This window comes from Melanotaenia boesemani, chromosome 21 (assembly GCF_017639745.1).
Source record: "Melanotaenia boesemani isolate fMelBoe1 chromosome 21, fMelBoe1.pri, whole genome shotgun sequence".
Lineage (NCBI taxonomy): Eukaryota > Metazoa > Chordata > Actinopteri > Atheriniformes > Melanotaeniidae > Melanotaenia > Melanotaenia boesemani.
This window is the reverse complement of record NC_055702.1, coordinates 3,223,810-3,241,240: the sequence shown is the minus strand read 5'-3', so window position 1 is coordinate 3,241,240 and position 17,431 is coordinate 3,223,810. Positions and strand designations below refer to the sequence as shown.

The following is a 17,431-nucleotide window of genomic DNA, read 5'->3' as shown; positions in this document are numbered from 1 at the left end:
TAAATATGGCTGTTAAATAAATGGGCAAATTCATATCCATTGATTTAATTGGTTCAAGTATTAAAGTCCACTGATACAGAGGCTGTTTTTAGAAAAAAAACTTATTAAATTAACCTCAACTCATTTTTGTGAGTTTTTATTTATTTATTTATGATGATATTTATCCCAATGGCAGTTTTTAATATTTTAAGACAAATTGTTTCCATAGCACCCAACTACACACATAATCTGATTAAAACACTGGAAGATGCTGGGAAAAGATAACTGGCAAAAACAGGGCAGGAACATTCTGTACTGCAGATGCAACGAGAGATGAGATGAGGGGCGGGATGCAGCTGGAGATATGAATCTCTTTGAAAGTGCACTCATTTAAGAAGCCCTCTGTGGTGCACGAGTTACAGTTCTCCCATGCATTATACAGTAGGGCAGTTACATAAACATGCTCTCATTTGCATTCATAAGTGAATAAATGAGGGATTCGCAAAGCCTTGAATAAAGAAAGAGTCTGAGGAGGAATCTACTTGTGAAAACAGTTTTAACCCGGCCAGACTGGTGTGGAGGATAAACACAGCGTGGCTCCAAGGTTGTCTGGACCTGCTGAGGGTGTGTGGGCTGGAGCGTCAGGTGTCAGGGTGTGAGTGGGATGATCCAACAAACAGAAGGAACAGAACATCTAAAACAGCCTTTTGTACACAAAATTTAATTTAAATAAAGTTGGATCATTGTGATTGTAAGGTTTTTAGTGTTTATTCAGGGGTTCGTTTACTGTAAATGATGGAAATATGTTTTCAGAAATCTGCAAACATTTTAAACACGGTGAAACTGGGTTTCTTTGTTTATTGGGATTACCTGCAGGGATAAATTGTCACCCACAGATTTCTTTCAGTGAAGTTGTTCTCAGAGCATCTTGATGCTGGTGAGAAAGATGAGTCATCATGACCCCACTTAGTCTGTCGAATAGCAAAGGTAGAGTGTGGGTGGTTTGTGCCTTTACTGGTGTGATTACAATTAACTAGCACAGATGGTGGCTGTTCTTCCTTTATGTCGTCCTTCAGGATCACTGGTCCTCTCACATATTAGTTCATTCACTTACTCATCAGTTCAGCTTCTCTTCTGCACTTCACCGCAGTTAAAAGCTACCATTTCATCATTCACTATTATGTGTAATATTTAAATGTGCAATAACTGGAAAAAATATCCTTCTAACTAATGGTGTGTTCAATTTGTACTCCATTCACCCCTTGAATTCGTATATCTGACCCGGAAAGTTGGGAAAGACTCACCAGCTCCAGCCTGACTCATTAAAGATGGCTGTTAATGCCAGACCTCGGAGTCAAATCAAACGCACCGTAAACACCCAAAGCAAACAGAAACCACACAGACACCCCGGCTACCTCTGGACATCTCAACCATAAACCAACTACACTACTAAGACCCTCAGAATTTGACAGAATCTTAGGACTGGGACTAAACTAAGTACCAGGGAGAGATTTTAGCAACCCAGAGATTTTATGAATTTAAAGTAATAAACAAACTTCAACCCCTCAAATTTAAGACTAAAAACTCGCCAGTCTTTGTGAGCCAGATTTAATCCTTTTCTGATGTTTCATCGTCACATCAGCAGTTTGTGTTCTGTGCTTCCTCCGTCTGTCCATCAATCACTCACTCAGACACTTTTACACCCACACGCTGTGAGTCGTATCAAGTGTTCCTGCAGAAGTAGGTCATTTTCTCTTCCGCCGCCTCCCCATTCTCCTCCTCTACATCCTCCCTTACATCACACTTAACCATTGTGAATGAGCTCCATATGACAAAGATGGGCTTTTTTGATCATTTTGTTTGTTGACATGAAGCTCCTGATTGGCTGCTGGCTTTGTTTTGGATAAAATGTATGAATAAATATAGAGTGAGACATTTTCAAAGTCCACATTGTGTACAATAGAAAAAGCTGGAGAGCTGGTTTATAAACACATATTGGCACATCTAGATTTATAATGCACTTCATCCATCTTGAGACATCCGAACTATGAGATGAAACACCCTATAAAGCTACGCTGCTGTTGTGTTTGAACACATTGTTTCTTGGGGGTTAAGTAATTCCTAAAAACTGCCTCTATTTTCCTTTTGTTGATGTCCACTACAGTTGTTTTCCTTAATGTTTGCCTCCTGTTAGCAGAACTACTACTTCTACTGAATTACAACCACAAGCAACATTAGCTAGCCTGCCATCTTGTGTTGACGCTAGCCTAGTTTATTCACTTTAAACCAATTAAAGGAAACCTGCCTTGTGTCACCTTATAAAACCAATGAATTTCTTGTCTGGGTTTAACTGTGTCAGCTGTGTTCAGAATCCTGCAGCGGAAATATGTTTAAATTTTCTAGTTGTTGTACAGTTTAGCTAGATGGGGGAGGCTAATGCTAACGCTAAACAAAGTTTCCTTCCGTGCTAACAAGTGTCCAACAACAGAGAGCAGCTGTAGCTGATTTATTTACTTTTTTAATTAATTTGGTTTATTTGTCAGGGACCATTTACAAAAACTTTATACGCAGAGTAAATATGCTCTGTACCAGATAACAACGTTCTTGCCAATTTCCATCTGTGGCAGGCAAAAAGAAAATTACAAATTACAAAGCTTGATTTCTAAAAATCCATTTCTTTAATTTCTTTTGCTTTGACAACAAGGAAATGGATTTGGAGTATGTGCTTTTAACAGCACATTAAAATGAAAATCATTCAGTGCATCAGGAACATTTTTGTCTTCGTAGTAAAAAATGACCGATTTTCTCAATTGACAAAGTTGTTTTTCGTGGACTTTAAATTCCAGTAAAGACACAGTTTTCCATGTAGTGACAATTTACTAGAAAGGATTGCAGCTTTTCCACTGAATTTAAAACTTTAGTTTTTGCCAAACAATGCAAATAAAAATGAAAAATGTAATTTTACAGTTTACAGTAAGTATCTGTAGATCTTATATCTAAGTTTTAACAGGAGATGACCAACTGTGTGGCAGCACATTATCCTGCACTGCCTTTAAAATACTGAAACAATGGTTATATACACTAAACATCCACCAGATTTGACCCATATTTAACATGGATAACTTCTAAAAACAATTACCCTCTGTTGTTGCTGGTTTGTGTTTCCGTTAACTTGTGGAAGCTAAGACTTCTGTTCCAACAGGACAGAAACAGAAGCTGTTCCCTTCTCACCTTTCCGTGGTAGGCACTGCTGTTCTTGGCCACGGCGCACTGACGGTCCACCAGGAAGCAGTACCTCCTCCTCTCCTCAGACAGAGCGTTCTTGTAGCCCTCAGCTATGTAGCTGTCCAGCTCGCTCTGCTTATTGCTGATGGCTTCCACATACTGGGAAGAAAAATGCACAAACATGGAAGAAAGTTGTCATCAAGGCATTTTTCTACTTTTCTGATGAATGTTAAAGTTACAAGGTTAGTGGGCCAGAAATGACAGCATGACAACACTAAATAGATCTTACATGGGATGAGGAAAATGGGTCTTAAAAAAAAACTTTAAAGAGCATTTTCTGATTATTCAGACAATTTAATAAAATCTAGGTTGTAACTTGAATGAATCAGCCCTTTTAGAAAAAGCTTTGAACAGCAAATAACAGGTTTGGATCACCCATCAAATGCCAGCCATGGAAATTAAAGCAGGTAAACAGCTTTCTGCTGCCACATGGAAATGTTGCAACAGATCAGCCCTGAAAACCATACATTATAGAAAAAGTGGAGCATTTAGGATGTTGCACATCTTTATTTGTGACCTATATTCTTTTCCAGCTTTCAACCCCATTCACCTTCCACTCCTCCACCAGCTCGGTGTGTCAGAGAACAGGTCGTTCTCTCTGTAGATCTGCTTGTCTTCATCAGGAATCATAAAAGCAGAGGTAAAAATGCTTCAGAGCGCATTTTACCTCAGGTTTGCTTATGTAACTAAAAGCTCTTTAAGTTTTCCCATGCCGTCAAATAATGTGAAACGGCATTCTCCCAGTGCCAGACAGCACTGAGCGGCAGAATGAGGCGTCAGTGACCGCGCTTGGGTTGTTTACAGAGAAAGTCAGCAGCCTACGCACCGTTATGCATGTCTGACAGGTCCAATCTAACAGCTCAACGCAGCCTGGATGGAAAAAAAGTGAACTGATGGCGGCAAGACATGATTCTGCAGAGTTCTTAAGACACCCAGCACAACCCCATAATCAACATCACACATTACGCAACGCCAGAGGTGCTAATCAGTAAGTTATTTAGCAAATTCATACATTCATTAGTAAATATTTCCTTCTTCCCTCATTTATCTCAACATCCAAGCCAAGAGGTCGTTTTATAATCAAGCATTAGAATTTTGAACAGATCATTAATATTTACAGCCAGATGATGTTTTTGCTCCCATTAAAACCATTTTTTTACTTAAAATTTGTACAACTTATTAAAATGTTGTGTATATACATTATAAATTAAGAAAATGCAACATCTTATTTTTTTCCATGTGATTCTACAAAAACAGATTTTTCAGCCAAGAAATTATTCTAATTGTACAGTGAGATTAAATAACTTGTTATATTTGAAGATTTGTTAAACATTTTGATGAGGCTCTTCACCTTTTCAGCAACAGAGCTGATATAAAAGTTATCTGATGGGGATTTTCCTCAAGCATACTCCTTTTTCTGAGAAGACGAGCAGCAAAGATAAACCAAATTTGACCTTGATCGTTGTAATTAAAGCTAGTGCTGGAGCTTCGGTCCAGAAAACCATCTGCTGGATTTCCAGCAATGTTCTGGATTTTAATTTAGAAAGAAAAAAAAAAAAAAGGTGAATGGAAAAGGTAAAAAGAAAATCCACTAAAGCTGAAAAAATAAGTTTGTACACTCACTTCAGGTGGTTTTTAATTGTTTGTTTTGACCGGGTAAAGATTAAACTGATGCGACTGATCAGTTATTCCTCATCTCATCAATGATATAATCTCACATGACTTACATCTTCCCAGATGAATATCCCAGAGATTGAACTAATTCCTGATAAAGAGTGCTCCATTTTTATCTCATGGATGTCCACCATGGGTCTCTTTTCCTGCCTCTGGTGATAAAAACTACTATATATAACCACTAACTATCAGTTTCAGACCAGCGGTAACCTCTCCAATCCAGATTTCTTTTTTCTTTCCATAAGATTTTAACCTTTATTGAACAGGAACCAGGCTACGGTTACTGTTTTCAGATAATAAATCCACGTGGTAATTACAGTCTAATTACAGGACTAAGAGATAAATAAAAATAAACCACCAAACACATAAACCAAAATCTATGAATGAAAAAGTTGAAAGTGAACTTTAAAATCAGAATCAAGTGTAAGATATTATTATAATATTTCTGGGTCCCCAAACACAAATCTGTAGTTTTATCATTTTATTGTTAGATTTCAATAGCAATTTAATTTTTACCTACAAGGATCCAACATCTAGAGATCAGCTTTTCCTCAAAGTTCTCTGAAGTGGCCTTAAAGATATTATCACCTTCAGTATTTGTAAAAATATTAAGGATTTTCTGAATTAATTCTTACTGATTTACACAGAGGAGATTTTCCTTTTATACCTGCACCACCTCCCCTCTCTCCGTTCTCTACATTAAACTCTTGCTGTCCACGGCCTCTTCAGGCTGAAGAGATGTTTAGTGGTTTTCAGGAGGGTGACACCCTTCCAGTGGTCTCTCCAGCCAGTAGCTGGATGTCTGTAAAGAGTCTTAACCGTTTGGTATCGACGAGGAGGATGAGAAAACAGCTGAAGACGCCCAGCAATTAGTCTCATCCCATCATCTTCTGTATGAGTTTATTAGTCATCAGCTGAATGACGGTCATGAAAAACCCCGATTCACAAACTGCACTCTGACTAGTTAGCTAGTTTTTTTTTGTTTTTTTTGACTGAAATAATCACTACAGTGTCAAATCTCATGAGGAAAGAAATGAAAATGTAAGTTAAAGAACTCATTGGCCTGAGTCTGGACATTGTTCTTAGCTTCAGAGCATGCACTGATCACCCACCATGAAGAGTCTTATAACATGCTACTAAAAAAAGGACAATGAAGGCAACTAATGCATCCAGTTGTGGAGGGTGTGCAGTTTTCAGGTATGAGTTCAGACCAGTGCGCAGAGGTTACTCCAACCATGATGTGCTGTTAGTCACGAGGGATTACGAGGGCTAGTTTCCCCTCCATCATCCCTCAGCCTGAGGATGAAAGCTGTAAGCAGCTGTGAGCACGTTTCAGACAGGAGTTGTGAGAAAGAATTCAAAGGTTTACACACCTGAAATCACACCTGAACATTGTGTGTTAAATTCCTCCTGATGAACATTCATGCAGGCGCTGACGAGGAAACAAAAGCCCAAAAAGGGAGAATAACTAGAAAGCAAGTAGAAAGCTGTCCAGCGTGTCTGTTTCACCTCCGGCAACTAGTTTTCCTCAGCTGGGATCAGGTTAACATGGTTTCTACTCACAGGGTGGAACATAATAGTCATTAAATGTAATGCACCAACTCTTGTGCTATTATGTTTTTCTTTTTATTCCCCACAAAGTCATTGGACACACAATTAACGTTTGAATAAACACAATCCTGCAGTGTTTTGTAAAATAATGGGGTCAGAACATGTTACTTTGTGCATACAATTAGTTTGAAGACCTTATTAAATACAACTTAATCCGGTCATGCTCAGGTTTAAAGTAGGACATAAGAGTTGATTTATCCACCACAGCTTTGCTCATTTTGGATTATTCATGCATCTTTAAAACATCACGCCTGCAGCAAATTTTGTGATAACTTAGATATGACGTCCTAATGAGAGTCCAGCCAGCCTTTCATGCTCCTGCCAATCAGCCACGTTTGTCTCTTTCTTCACACACAATCTTATCGTGGCCAAAAGCTGCTGCTGGTTTCTGCTGACAGCGAGCACCATCAGCATGTAAAACATATGCTTGGAGGGGATGTGTGTCCAGTATTTATCAACTCACTGCACATTTAAGATGGTTTGAACCACTGCTGTGAACTCTGCTGAGTTTTAAATATGTCTTCAGGTGATGGAAACAGAGTTAAATCAGTACACTTGTAGAAAACATTTTAAAGATTAAGATGTTTTCTTCAGGTTAGACAACCTCATCCATAGATTGCTAAAACACTGCAGCTGAAAGCAAATTCATTTAAATGTTCTAGTTGTGGTAACAAAATGATAGTTGCTCTTCTACAAAAGCTTTAAATTATAGATTTTTCTTGAATCTGACAAACCTCTCCAGTATTTCATAGAAGAGACAGAAAACAAATAGCTAAAACTATGATGTGAGCTCACTGCAGAGCTTCCTGCCTTCAGGATGAAGCACATTTAAGTCCGAGTTGACTCTAGTAATAAGCAACAATGCAAAGTTTACTGGATGTTTGCAGAAGATCCTAAATGCTAGCTGTTCCTCTGGAAACTATGTCCATGCATGCATCTAGAGCTAATGTAGAACTGGTTTGAAGATAAAAGCAATCATCTTGTGACAGAAAATGCATGAGGAAATAAACTGCATAATCCACTTAATACGTTTTATTTTGAACAGAAATCCTAAACAATTTGATTGACTGCAAGTAAGTTTAAATAAAGCTTTAAAGACCTTCTCAAGCAGTACAAAGTTCAGTTATTTGGTTTACAGTGACTGTGGCCCATTAGTTTGTTTTTCTAGCTACCATGCAGCCAGAGCTCCTATCATATAAAATCATCCAGAAGAGGAGGAGGTGACTGGGATTATGGTGTCCCAGGGCTGAGAGGAATACATACGATACACATAAGAGTATGAAAGCTTCTTTAGTGGAGTAGAAAAATCCTCATTATGGAGAAGGAAGACCACAAACATGTTCATACTGGGAAGCTTTGCACAAACTGGCAGAAGGACCCATATCCATGCAGCATACACCATATTGGACTCCAAAGAGTCGGCCGGTTCTGTTCCATCACCTCTGACTGCCGTCACAGATCCTGCCAAAACCTGATTCCCATCCAATTTGAAGCTCAACGGGAATCTGGCCACCTGAACGTGCACAGTCTCTCAGTACGCACTGAACTAATGCTGCTCAGGGGGTCCAAAGCCAAAAAAAAAAAAAAAAAAAAAAAAAAAAAAAAAAAAAAAAAAAAAAGGTACAATGCTGCTTTAAGGTAATGGCAGAGAGGAGGAGAAAGCAACAGAATGAACTCATTTCTACCAAAACTAGCAAACTTTCTGACTCCACTTCATGGAGAGCGCAGTAAGAAGATGAAGGGCAGTGGAGTCGCTCCTCAGCTGAGGACGAAGTCTTCACGTTCAATAAGCCACTGAAGCCCAGGGGGACTGCAGGACTCTGGGCCTGCTGCTCCTCATTCTGCAGCTCTCCGTATTGATTTTTTAACAACTAGCAGGCTGCCATGTCCGTGCTAGGCCAGCCATCCATCCCAGAAACACTAACAATTACACAAGAATCCCCCTCCCTGCTGCTTCCACAGCACTCTACAAAGTTTTCCCTGAAATGTCAAATAATAACAACACCTTTCTTATATTTCTAAGAATTCTCCTTCTCTTTCTAAGTGGACTGTGGCTTAAAAAATAGGGTTGTTTTTTATTTAAACACAAAGCCAATTTAGATTTTAGTAGATATGGCAGCTGAGAATAATTTGATGTAGAGAAAACTGATGCAGCATCTGTTGGAGGGGAGTCATTATGCTGGTGTGTGAAACCCTTTATTCCCGATTTCATTGTGACTTTAATCAAGTCTGTCAAATTTGACACCTTAACTGCTGAAAAGAGTCCAAGTACTTGAACTGACATCTTGGAGAGAGAGAATGAAGCTGAGAATATTAACTGTACTCCGTTCTGGTTAGATGAGCTTATAAAACCTGCTGTTTCTTCAACAGGGTCCTTTGGGAAATAAAACTCAAAAGCAGCTGTTACAAAACTGATTTTTACCAAATGAACTAAAAAAAAAAAAAAAAAAAAAAAAAAAAGCTAGCTAATTCTAAAGCTAGATGGTTGCACAATAACATTCACCTCCTCCCAAAAAAACAAACAAAAAAATAGAAAGTGTCCATCGTCTCTCCATCAGGGAGCCGACGGGACAAGCAGCGTCTCCTGTGCAGGTTGTATAAGAGCCGCCCACCATGTGTCACCACAACACCTACAGACATGAGCTCAGAGACTTCGCCGGCTAATCACGCCTCCGCTGAAGCAGTTACCTGAACATGAGGATCCATTCACCCACTTTACAAACCAGATATTATACAACACAGGACCGAAGTTACAGCAGTGTTTGCTCAGACTGAAAACCACCAAACGGAATCGTTTTGTTTCTGACCTGAACAACGTTAAACTTGCTCTGAGTGAGTCTCAGTTGGAGGCCACGTCCCATTCAGCTCAGCGCATCCTATCCCATCACAGATTACCAAACACACTGAAGCTCAAATCCCATCAGGAGGAGGGAGAAGAGAAGCCAGCAGGAGCCGACTAAAAGTCTCTGCTGGCGATTGTAACTCTGACTTTAAGTAAAGATGGACCGAATAATGAAAATATTTTCTGTTGAGGCAGAACAGCGGGGCTTCTGCACCACATGCTGGTCACATTTACTGCTGTTAAGCTTGTATTCTGTATCATTCAGACCACCCAATAGCACAAACACATTCGCTCAGACTGACCTGCATCTCCTTGTCTCCGTACTTGGATGGATGTTTGCTGCTCTGGCTCTTCCTGCGCAGCTTCTTCAGCTCGGCCTGGCACTTCTCCAGACTCTCCCCTTTGCTCTTGTGCTCCATCTGGTACTTCTTCAGCGCCGCCTGAGGGGGGCAGCACAAAGTCAGCAGGTGCACAGCAGAGCCTGCATGTGTCAGCATCCACAGGTGATATTTCACCCCGACATCAGATTTGATTTCACAGCACGACTGCTGCAGCATCGAAAACAAAAAACTGCAAGAGGATTATTCAACCATTTTTTCTCCCTCGTTTTATTCTGATTATGTTTTATTGCTCTACAGAAGATGCTGAGACCAGAAATCTGCACCTGATAATTATAGTGACATGTACACACATGGTGCTGCAAAGTTAAAAGCAGCATGTTTATTAAAGATTGTCAACAGCTATAAAAAAATAAATAAAGCTGCTTATCGCTGCTGGAATCAAACTGTTGTGAGTTTTCAAGCAGGAATTCTGCTGTAAAACAACAACAAATCAGGTGAAAGAGGTTAAACCTGATCAAGCCCTCGTACTGACAGCCTGCTATCTGACCCTTTGTGTTACAGCTCAATGCTGACGTTAGCCATCAGGCCCTCGGCTTTGCTCCGGCTGCGTGGCATTCGACCACGTTTCTGCGCTGCAGCTGCAGAACTGAGTCATCTGGGTTTCAGTGTGCACGAGGTTAAACTCTGAGAAGCTGTTCTCAGCAAAAATGCACAGCTCAGACATTTCTGGGCTTCATATTCTTCTGTAACATCTGTACCAGGTGCAGCCAGTGAATTTGTGGCCTATCAATATTTGGGCATTGTAGTTGATGAGAATCTCTCTTTTAAATCTCATTTCATACATTTTTTAAAGAAAAAAAAACACTAAAACTGGGACTCTTCCATAATAAATCCAGTTTTATTATTCATGCTGCTTCTACTTCTTGTTTTTTACCTCATCATGAATATGGTGGCATGATCTACTCAGCCAGCTCTACACAGGGTGGACAGTAAGACCATAAACTCCTCACACACCTTTCTACGTAGTCCTCTCTGGTCAGCTGGTCATCATTATCTATCTGCTGACTTTTGTACTACTAAAAATTCATTTACAAATCCATCCTTGGGCTGTTGCCGTTATATTTATCCTCCTACATGCTGCTCAGACAAAAACACCCTCAGGATTTCATTACTGCAAATGGACCTCTAACTTGAAGTAGAATAAAGCAGTCTAAAGCTGTCCACCTCAACCACATAAGAAGAATTTAAAGATATTCTGAGGGAGGTGGAGAATACATCTTTAAATTGCTCGTTTTAGCATCTAGCCTGTTTTACACCTTTACACAAAACTATTAGAGCTGTGTTTAACTGTAACTAAATGTTCTTTCGTCTTTCCAAACCAGGTCTCATGTAAATGAGGCTGCATGTCTCAATGGAACTACCTACCTGTAACAAAAGGTTAACATATATATATATATATATATATTATCAAAGATACACCTTTAACTTTAAAGAAAGTTTCAAACGTTTTTTTATGCTTGTGGCTCCTGTGACTTTTCTCCGCCTCCACTCCATCCACCTTACGAGGATGCTGCCATCAGAAGCTGATTTTTCCCTGAGAAAGAAAACCTGGGAATTTTCTCTGGAAAAAAAAAAAGAAAAAGAAGCAGATCTCACGTTCAGGTAGCGAGCATCCAGCTCCACCTTCTTCTCCAGCTCTGTGAGCAGCTCGTTGTGGAAAGACTTGAGCTGCAAGACAAACAGACAAACCTCAAAAACAATGCACACAAACCTCAGGCATGACACACATGCTCAACCACAGAGGAGTATTTTTAAAAGTGGAATGTGACGCCGGCTTGGTGCTGCGCTGCCAGATGCGCGTTTGTGTTGTCCTCGGAAATGACACACCCAGAGGATTATGGGAAGATGTTTGGCATGTTAAGTGCATGTAAAACATGAAACGGAACAAAGCGAAACCGGTGGTGGCACTGTGTCTATGGATCATTAAACCAACATAATGCAAAAATTTCAAACATTTTTTAAGCAAAATACAATTTTTTCACTGTAAATTTCAACATCTAGCAATATAAAGTGATTATGTAATAAAAGTTACGTACAACAGAGCTCCAGCTCTCAGTTATACATATCATTTGTAAAAAGATTGCAGGCAGGCTGTTCTTTACTGCTTCTCAGATGACGAATGTTCCCACAACTGGCAAAGTAGTCTTTTAGATTCAAATAAATTAAAATGATTTCAGACTGATGGCTGTAATTATCACAGAATTAATAAATTATACTAAAGTGAAGCGACTGCATCTCAAAAACTGAGGAAAAACAAGAAGTCGCTGAAGCACACGGGCGTCTCTAAGACTTAAACATAAAATTCTCTCATGTGATGAAGGGACTACAAAGCAACAGGACCACAATCTGTTTGGCTCCCAAACTGGCAGCTTAAGAGCTGATTTTAGCAACAGCACCACCACATGCTCACCATCTCCTCAAGCTGGATCTGGATCTGTCTGTGCACTTCAGCCATCTGAAAGAGCACCTCCCCTGCAGAGAGAAGACAAAAAAAAAAAACAGAAGCAATAAACAAAGAGAGGGAGGGAGGAAAGAGTGTGATATTTAATCTTTCCAATGTCAGACAGCTACACAAATCGTGCAAAAATGACAACCATGCAGCTACACAGAACAGATGAGACAGGTGTGCAGTGGAGGAGGGTGAGGCGGTGGAGGAAACTAAAAAAAAAAAAAAAAAAAAAAATAGAAATTAAAACCCACTGAATGTGTTGAATACTGAAACCAAACTGCTGGAAGTTATGGGAGGTTTTCCATTCCACCAAGAGCCGACAATGCTACGCTAATAAACACACAGGAGCAGAACTATGAAAGGAATCTTAAAAGTATTTCATCTGTGCATTAACAAACTTAACAAGGAGGGAAAAACACCAAAAACAAGACCAAGAAAAACCCAGAGCAGAAAGTAAAAATAAAAGGGGGAGGGGGAAAAGAACACAAAAGAAGAAAGTAAAATGACTCATGCAGTCAGGGAGGTGTGTTGTTTTAAAGATACCTACATGCTGCCTCTTCTGAATATGCAATGCATTGTAAAAACAAACAAAAAAAAACAAAAAGGAACAAAAAGATCTGGTTTGAGCAAAGAACAGAAGGATAGAGACCTGGAGACACAGTGACAGATCAAGCTACCCCAAGAAAAATGAGACACAGGACAAGTTTTTTACACAGAAAAACACACACTCCTCTGATTTACACACCATCCATGAGCTGGCCGATGTGTGGGCGTCCCAACTGATACTGGATTTCTCATGTTCTTACATATATACTGTAACGTGCAAATGTCTTGAGACACTCCTCAATTATCGGTCTTCATCAATAGTTCTCCAGCTTTCTGAAGGTCTTTCAAAGGTTTTCTTTGGACAATTTCAGCTTTTTCACTCATCTTTAGGTCGGTTCTTGTTTCTGACTAACTTCCTCTTCATATATTAAGCCATTTAACTCTGACCCATGAACCACTTAAGCATGAAAAAGCTTCCTAACTCAAGGGATGGAGCAGTGTTTGTTCCCGTTTGTTTAGCTGCATCCCTGACAAAAGCCAAAGATAACACATTCTGACCGAAAATGGTATTTTAGCAGCAAAAAGATGATCGTAAAGACTTGAAAACTGGGCATATCTTAGTGTGTGTGCAGTGTGAGGAAAAATGAAGAAATGTCAGGACTGAAAAATAAAACTATCTACAGCAGATAAACAGGATCTAAAAGTGACGTCCTGAAGAAATGGGAACAAATCCTCATCAGAAATGGTCTCCATGGAAGGGTGGCGGTCAAGAAGCCATTCTTAATGAAGAAACGGGGAGAAGGTTGAGGTGTGTCACATAACACAAGAACTGGACTGAAGATCAGTGGGAACAGGTCTGATGGAGGGACGGGTCCTCCCCAGAACCTGGACTTCAACCTTTTGAAGCAGCGTGGGATCATCTGGACAGAAAACGGAACAAAAGGCAGAAAAATCCAAAGAAGATCTTTGGGAAATCCTTCAAGACGAAAACTGTTCCTGAAGAGAGAAAAAAAATCTTATCTATGAGAGTTCAGACAGTACAGAAGAATAAATCTACTCAGACCAAAGATTCACTTACAGTTGGATCAACTCTGTTTTGCCTCATATTTCCATCTGTAAATATGTGCATTTATGTAAATAATAACAGTGAAAATAAACTGCGACATCCAGTTCCCGTACCCTGGATAAATGAAGGGTGGCTTAAGACTTTGGCACAGCACCGAGATGTTATTAAGCTTTATCATTTAACATCAGTATGAACTGAACTCTGACGATGACCCTCTAAAAGAAGCCATTTGACCTGCAGTAAATTTTCCATTGTTTTTTATTTACATCTCAGATACGTCTTACATTTAAGGAAGTGAGATTGTTTACATCTTATTCTTGTCAAGTGTCATAGGACACATTAGATTCTTTGTCTCTAAAATCCAGTACCAGTCAAGCTCCACAACCTAAGCAACATTACAAATCACTAAAGTTTTAATAATCTATACTTTAAAATGTTTAATCATTCTTATGTTGCTATAAACAACATAAAACAGGAAAATATTTAAGAAAATATTAGTTAAATGTGAATAAAAAGCTTATAATCTAATAGAACATGCTGTATTATCTCTATCAACATAAAGCAAAACTAGACAATATATATATGTGTGTGTGTGTGTGTGTGTGTGTGTGTGTGTGTGTGTGTATGTATAAAATCTGGCAGAGAGGTGTGAAGACATTTCTGAACATGTCCACAGTAATAGACTGTGGAGCTGCAGCAGCACAGCCAAACACCAAGACCCAATTTATTCTAAACGAGCCCACTAATGTCCATTAATGGCACTCATCTGCCTCCTGCATAATGCATGCTGACACCACATGATTCATGCTGCTCGGCTTTTCTTCAATGCAGCTGTGCAGCGAGGTGTGTGGGGGTGTGCGGACCAGTGGACGTTGGACAGTGGATGGTCAGAGGCGACACAGAGTGGGCTGCTTGGACAGGATTAATAGGCTTAATAGAAATGCTGTGGTCATGCATGAGCCTCAGTTGGGGTAGAAGAGAATTAAGAAAGGTCAGAGTCGGAGGAGGTGGCAGATGATGGTTTATCTCCTTAAGTACAGGACTTTACTCACTAACTAGTCTTTAAAATCATTTCTGATGGATATCCCTTCCACCATTCAATCCTTCATTCTTTAGCATATCTGAATACAATTACTGCAGAGTTGTAAGATTTTAGCTTGTGAACGATACGATCCCTCCACAAAAACATAGATGTCACAGATAAATATGAAAAATATGGCAGAAAGGCTGTTGACCGTGTATGGAAAACACAGAAACACAAAGCAGTTTGGGCCTCTCATCCAACGCACCTCCCCTCTCCATAACCCTCTCCCTCCATTGTAAGAGAGCTCTGATGGGCGGTAAAACTGGAAGTGCTTGACTACTGCAGGACGGACATCGGGGGCAGTGAGGCAGACTAAATGCACTGACATGTGCTTTAAACTCTCCTTTGATTCTTGGAGGGCACCCAACACACACTCCCATCCCGTCCATTAACAAACAGCCACCAGCCATCGACAAGCTACAGCAGCTCAGCTGAACTCGATCACACACACGATTACACCAACGCTGACTCCAGCCAGAGGGGTAGCTGAGCACTGCATCTTAGGAAAACATCTGCTGGGCCATTTGCAGCTTCAAAGGAAAAGTGTTTTATGGCTGCACAATATTCTGACCATGAGAAGTCAGATTAGAAAAACTGAGCAATAAAAGATGCATACCAAAGTCACCAGTGTCATATTCCTCCACCACCACCCACCCAACCTCCCACTGCAGAGGATGTTCTTATAGCAACCAACAGCTTCTTCATAGTACATCTGGTACTTTGTGCACATCTTTCAGGGTTTTTTTTTTTTTGATGCATAACAGAAAAAGTCTAAATGCTGTGCAATGACAACATTTCTCTGACTCGTTTCCTTTTCTAAACTTGGAGCGGCATCTTACGTCACAACACATGATGAGGTAGAAGTCCAACGACGTCGATGTTTGACTCTTCTGAATGTGAAGTCGACGTGTGACATTTGATTTGGCCTCGGATGGTTTTAACGCGTTAAGACTTGACGCAGCGTAAGGAACTGCCGCTTCAAAGCTTAATGTCTCAGGTCTAAATGGGCAATGAAAGTCTGATGAGGATGAAATGAGGCATTTGTTTCGCAATTCTATGCAAGACACTTGAATGCAAGACCCATCTTATCAAAGGCCCTGTCCAGATTTTTCCCTTTGTAGCTTCCATCATGCAAATGCAGTTTTGGGGCGCTGAACTGTGAGGAAAACGCCGTTGAGGATTCAAATTTTCCAGTAATCGGGACGTGCTGCAGATGTAGCAAAGCCTGTGCTGGCATGAATCTTAATGGGACTTTTAACATCTTTGCATGTAAAATTTGTGCTTAGTCACCGTCTGTACTGAAGAACAAAGGTGCCACTACATGTTATGGAAACTACATACAACTCCAATTCCCAAAAAGCTGAGATGCTGTGTAAAATAAAAACAGAATACAATGATAGAGAATGTAGATGGGATTTTTGTTTTCCTTCAGAACGTAGGGGGGAAAACCTTGTGTTCATGTGGACATCTAACCACATGATTATCACACCCAAAAGATTCAAGACAAGAATAGAAAACTTGATTTTACTATCAGACTAAAACATCTTTGATTTTCTTGTCTTCTTGTTTAGGTAATTAAGTGACTCTAAACAGAGGAAAGGAACTGTAAAAATTAAGAACAGACACCCCGGTCTGCAAAAGTTAATATTGTACATTAAACATTTATAAAACATTAACTTAAAATAACACTACTGAAAGGATTAGGGTTAACTGAACTATATAAATCATTTGGTTTAATTTACTCTACATGGTAGGGATATGTTTGGATATATGGAAAAACATTACTATTAAAATGTCCCTAACACGAGCACTTCCTGCTCATCTCTGAGTTTGAGACCTGAGTCTTCATTGCATTCTGAAGGTCTTGTTTCTCGTCCTCCTCTGGCAGGTCACAGTTCACCTTCAGAGCACCGAGAGCTTCAATCTCTCATCACTTCACACTTGAGTTGAGCAGATGGTGAATCAGCGGTCACCCTGCCAGCAGCTGCTGCAGCCAAAAAGAGACTGGTTTGGTTTTTTATGCTGCTTAATCACAAGTTTTGCATCAAAACTTTCTGTTCTTGTTGCATATTATGTATGATGTCTTTAGCCAGTCCAGATCATTACTGGAGACAAGTCCCAAGCTGTAATAAAAGTGATTTATAAGTTAACTAGAAGCACTCAGAGAGCGCAGACCTCCGCCAAGCCATTGTATTATTATTTTTTTTCCATTATGTTTCAGTTAGAAGCTCTAATGGCAAAATTATCCCCATCTCCCCATAGTAAAGAATTCTTAAAAAAAATTCCATTATACGTTATTCCATTTCAGAGTTCCTGAAAATTTAATCAAAATCCATCCATGATTTTTTAAGTTGCTGACAAACAGACAAACCAACACCACCGAATACATGACCCCCCACCTTGGTGGAGGTAAATATCAAACTAATTACAAACTGTTCATGAAGAGCCAACAGAAAGAGTCTCAGTTCTCGTATCAGGACATTCTGTCCTGCAG

At 39.8% G+C, this 17,431-nt stretch overlaps 1 protein-coding gene across 8 annotated transcripts in view; it reads right to left on the bottom strand.

Moving 5' to 3' along the window:
- The window catches only part of baiap2b (BAR/IMD domain containing adaptor protein 2b), a 64,025-nt gene that overhangs the window by 13,490 nt on the left and 33,104 nt on the right, over positions 1-17,431 (bottom strand). For 5 of the 8 annotated variants that reach the window (XM_041974773.1, XM_041974779.1, XM_041974776.1 and 2 more), the window contains 5 exons: positions 12,789-12,800; positions 12,203-12,264; positions 11,389-11,460; positions 9,694-9,831; positions 3,211-3,363 (listed from right to left, as the gene is read on the bottom strand). In XM_041974773.1, coding sequence (XP_041830707.1) covers positions 3,211-3,363; positions 9,694-9,831; positions 11,389-11,460; positions 12,203-12,264; positions 12,789-12,800 — 437 coding nt within the window. The remainder of the gene's footprint in view (positions 1-3,210; positions 3,364-9,693; positions 9,832-11,388; positions 11,461-12,202; positions 12,265-12,788; positions 12,801-17,431) is intronic. The other 3 variants (XM_041974774.1, XM_041974781.1, XM_041974777.1) reach the window with 1 other exon arrangement.